This window comes from Hipposideros armiger, unplaced genomic scaffold, assembly GCF_001890085.2.
Source record: "Hipposideros armiger isolate ML-2016 unplaced genomic scaffold, ASM189008v1 scaffold_116, whole genome shotgun sequence".
In the NCBI taxonomy this organism is placed as follows: domain Eukaryota; kingdom Metazoa; phylum Chordata; class Mammalia; order Chiroptera; family Hipposideridae; genus Hipposideros; species Hipposideros armiger.
In genome coordinates this window covers 1,417,379-1,422,537 of record NW_017731466.1, presented here as the reverse complement: position 1 = coordinate 1,422,537, position 5,159 = coordinate 1,417,379, and the positions used below count along the sequence as shown (strand labels likewise).

Sequence of the window (5,159 nt, the reverse complement as noted above, 5' to 3'; positions counted from 1 at the left end):
CAGTTTTACGAGGGTAGTTCATCGGGAAAGTATAAGACATTAAGAATCTAAATTATCCTACTTTTTATTTTTTAAATTGTTATTTCATCTCTAAGTGTGTATTAAAGTCAATCTCATTTAATATTTTTCTTAACTGATGCTGGGTTTTTATAAAATCAAAATTATATCCTCCTATTGAAAATATTCATTAAGGTAAAATACCATGATACACAATAAACAATCAGCCACAGCATAAACATTTTCTATAAGGAACATATTCTAGATTCAAAAAGTATCGTCTCTTGTTAAAAGAGAAATCTGAGAAATAAGATAAGTTGGATTTTATATTAATGCAAGTAAACACTGTTTCTACAAACCTTTGTTTCTTTCCACAAGCCAGGTTATTTTAAAGGCAGAAGGACCAACTGTACACATCAGGGATTGGTGGTAGATTTTAATTTTTATAATATATACGAAGTAATATGCCTTTGCTACATCAAAACTCCTCAATGAGCTTTGATTGTCTGATTTTTCTTATAGGTTCAAATTGGATTCTTCACATCATTAATGAGTTAATATTTGCTGATTCCAAAAAAAAGTATGAATACCCAGAATTCCCAGTTCTTGAATGCGGGGACCCAGAAAAATACCAGGTTAGTACAAAAACTGAGTGTTTAGCATCACCTTTGGAAATGATGCTAACATTTCTCCCGCTTTCCAACTTCTCATTTAGAAATGTGTTACGTCGTGGGTGACAGGTTATCTTACTTGTGATTACTCACCTTACCAATATAACCACTATATTGTATTTGCTTGTGTTGTTACCTATCACAAAGATAAACAGGTTTCTCTTATGACTGAAATAGGGTTGGTATGCTGGCTTGTAAATGTTTATTTGTATGATTGCTTCTCCAAAAAGTCTATTTTAATTTCCAAACAAATGACATCAAACAAAACTTTGTAACACAAACCATTTATAAGTAGAGAACTTCTGTGATATTGCTTACTGACATTGGGAAAGGTTTCTATTCCTGATCATGATTTTGACACGTCAAGACTTGACTTTGAGCTTAACCACCCAATGCTCTTGGGGACTCTTTTACCTCATGGAAAACCTGGTAATCCTGTTTCTAACTAATCCAGGTCTCTTACTGTTTCACCAAGTGCTTTAGTGTGAATGGAAAGCAAAGCATGACTTTTGTTTTCAGGTCCCTGCATTTGTTCTAAATCTTAGCTCTAATTATGCAATTAAAAGCTGTACTTCCAGTTAAGAGAATTTCTTGCTTTAATGAGAAGGTCCAGATGATGTTGAAAGTCAAGGAAGTCTTCTAGAAGCATCAAAATTAACATTAAAATGTTCTACAATGTGAGTGAGATATATGGTTCTAGTTCTAGGGTTTCTAGAAAATATTTTAACTCAGTATAGTATTTTGGGGTTTGAATATCTATACTTTATCAGAAATGTTTATTTTTTTTCTTCAGGTATTTTTAAGACTTTTTTTTATTGTAATTTCATCATACCTGGGAACAAAAATTCTTTTGCATGCAATGTTCCTTTTGTTTTAAAATCAGTGAGAAGATGAGCTCCATATCAGAGTTAATCACTTTACAGGCAAAATATAGTTGTATCTAGTCTTTACATTGCTTACAGTTTGGCTATATCCCACATTTTCTTAAACATATTATTATATGTTTATCTAGTTTTGCTACAATTAATTCCCATTTTCCTCTTGGATAGTTTTCTAATCCTTTTAGGAACTTTACCATTTCTCATATGTCTCTATGTGATTTTGGCTCGCAGTGTAGTGGATAAAGCACTCTATAACTTAATCTGAAAATTACCATTGTGTGATTTTTGTACAAAGCGCTTAAAACCTCAAAGCCTATTGTTAATCTCTAAAATGGGGATTACAGTATCTACCTGAGAAGATTGTTATGAATGAATGTAAAGGCACGTTCAAATCTAAAAAGTGTAATTTGATGCAAATCAAGTATTATGACTACTAATCACACTCGGACCCACATCACTGATTTTTGAAACCTCATTTTTCGCCCTCTTCTTTGAGTTGGGATCGCCACTAAGTTTTTACAAAACAATTGGCTATAAATGTCAAAATATTATTTTGCCACTTAAAATGACGTGACCAAGCAGTGACCTCTATAAGCTTGAATGAATATTTAAAGGATTAGCACCCCCTTCCAACCACATAACATATACTAAAGGTCTGATTAGAAGATAAAACCCTTAACTCTGGAAGATTAAACTGGTACCTTCATTTTTTAAGTTACTGGTAGAAGTAGATTAAAAAAAAACAAATAAAAAAAGAATCAATCATAGAGTCCTTACACTGACAAGAATTTCTCTCAGAAAATATTTTAGATATTTAAGTGACTGTACATTTCCAGGTTCTGTTGGGGTATTTGATTGCATGGAGTTTGGTTGGTTGGTAAAAAAAAAAAATAGATCTAGATGTTAAAAATGGATTTGGAGGAGCTATGCAAAGACTTGAAAATAGAGAAGATCCAAATTAAGTGAAAGAGTGGATTGCAGATTATGAACTGTCTTGAACAAAATGAATGTGGTATGATTATGGGAAAAGATATAGTTTTCAAAAAATGACAGAAAAATAAATGGTAAGCAGGATCCAGGAAGGAAGTTCAAAAGGAAGATTTTAATTATTCATTTATGATTCTCCCTTCCTCAATCCTACAAAGCAAGGAAATAGAAATAAAGAAAAATTGGAGGAGAAAGAGAAGACAGCAGTAGTAATGTTTAAAATTACCAGATACTGAACTTAGGAATGATTACACACACACACACACACACACACACACACACACACATATGCACGCTTTTACCTTATTGTGTATATTTTTAAGAGAATGAAACAGTTTCCATCGCCAAGGATTTTGGCAACTCACCTCCATTATGACAAATTACCTGCGTCCATCTTCAAGCAGAAAGCCAAGGTGAGTGTCCTTTCCTACTAGCATTTCAGTTTTTGAAGTTTTGAAGTATTGAAGTTTTTAATGTACAAATATTGGCTTTCTGAGCTATATGATGACTTTACTACTCATCAAAGAATTTTAATGAATTCAGTGTGAGATTTTAGTATTTTGTTGTTTCTTCAAATGTATTTGCTATAGTTGCATTAAAATCAAAGGCATTTTCAGCTAGGATATAAAACATATACATATTTTAAAATCTGGTTTTGTTTTGTTTTGTTTTTTNCACAAGGCCTGCATTTGAATCCCAGCTCCTTGAATGGCTGACTACTTTGCTAGGTAAAACTCCAATTAACCTACCTGTAAAATGGTAACAATAGTAACAACACTGATTTCATAGAGCTGTTATAAGTATGAAGTTACATTAAATCATCCATGTACTTTTATCAGCGTGGCAGGATGTCTACTACATACAAGTGTTCAATTTTTTGTTAGCTATTATTATATAATGTTAGCTATTAAATTACTTTTAACTGATATATGAATGACTGTAGCAGCTAGGTAACTGCATAATGAGGAGTTAACTTCTTAAATGTTAGCATTAGTTTAAAGAAAGGTTAATAAAGTTTTTTTAAAAATTATCTTCCAAGGGTTAAACAAAAAAATAGAAGAAGAGAAAGGATATGACATGGAGAGAAGAACAGGAGAGAAACAAGAAAAACTCAGTATATGTTTATGGAAACTTAAGAAGATGCCGATGAGAGTAAATGTTAACCCAGAAAGTGTACTAAATAGGATATAGGTTAAATTACTGTACAAAGAGACTAAAAATTTGATGATTAGTGGTTCAACATGATAGACAATTGTATTCTTTTGCATACAGTTTAAAAGGAAGTTTGTGTTAAGCAAGGTGGGTCGTCGGAGGCTGCCTTTATTTCACCAGTTCATCCAGTGAGCCAGGTTTCTCTACCTTGGTCTACCATCCCCTGGAAGGCTGTTTTTCTCTGAATTTACAAGTCTGGCTGGCCAGCATCACGTCTGTCCTCCAAGTGAGGGAAACAGCATACAGAAGAATTAAGAAACCACCAACTTCCTCTATTAAGGACAAGGCTGGGAATTAGCACACATGACTCCCGCTCACCTCCCACTAGCCCAGGGCCACATCAAGCTGCAAAACATGTGGGAATTATAGCCCAATTTATCCAAGAGGAAAAGCAGAAAAGTGGCTGCTGGGGAAAGACTGTATCGCAGAGTGAGCATCTCACTCTGGAGACCTTGACCTGCAGGGAATAAACTCAGCGGACAGGAGATACCAATGTATTGTGTGTTCCCTTTGACAAAGCATGGCTCTTCTTTTGACCACACAACTCTATTGTTAAATAGGTCAGGAAGAGCAGCTATCATTATCCCAATTTTACATAGACTTTTGAAGGTGTATTATGAGCTTAGAATAATGCAACTAGTAAGTGGTAGAGTCAAGGTTCAAATTCAGGCCTTCAGACTTCTAAATCTATTGAGCCAGGAAACGACAGATCTGAGCCTGGTGCCTAGGATTGCCTCCAAATCACAAGTGCTTTTCACTCCACTAACTTACCTCTCCATCCCGTTGCTTCCTTGTCACACCATGTAGGATGTATGTACAAAGCTATCAAACGAGGAGAGAGCTGCAGTTTTATTCTGTAAATTGCTTTTTGCTAATAAGAAAATGGCATGCCTGATTCAACTAAGTAACTATTTGTTAGATATTTAGTACCTGTTATTGTCTATTAAGAGGTTCCATTCTGGGCTGGCCGAGTGGTGCGTTGGTTAAGAACTGGCTTGGGACGCCAGAGGGCCCTGGTTCTGATCCCACATATGAGGGCCAGTGATACTGCCCTCTTAAAAAAAAAAGAGGTTCCATTCTTCCCTTCACTGGAAGGTTTGCCTGTAATGGTAACATAATCGACTTTGAGGTAATATTCCCTGATCTTCAGCCTGTTTTGCAGCTGTGGTTTGCCTTTTGTCAGAGGTGGGTATTCAGAAAGGCTGGGGGTGGAGGGTTGGATGAGAATTACATGATTCCTTTCTCATGTAAATGAGAGGAGCCCTTTATCCCACCTCCTGAAAAGCTCCACTAAAAGCCATCGCTGCCCCCAGACAACCACAGAGCGGCTTCATTAGCAGGGAGCCAGCATGGCCAATAAGTCCAAATTTATTGACTACATTGATGAAGCTTTGGAAAAATCAAAAGAAAC

At 35.3% G+C, this 5,159-nt stretch overlaps 1 protein-coding gene across 1 annotated transcript in view; it reads left to right on the top strand.

Moving 5' to 3' along the window:
• SULT6B1 (sulfotransferase family 6B member 1) overlaps positions 1-5,159 on the top strand; it is a 23,243-nt gene that overhangs the window by 3,684 nt on the left and 14,400 nt on the right. Inside the window, exons 2-3 of the mRNA XM_019647781.1 lie at positions 520-632; positions 2,860-2,949. Coding sequence (XP_019503326.1) covers positions 520-632; positions 2,860-2,949 — 203 coding nt within the window. The remainder of the gene's footprint in view (positions 1-519; positions 633-2,859; positions 2,950-5,159) is intronic.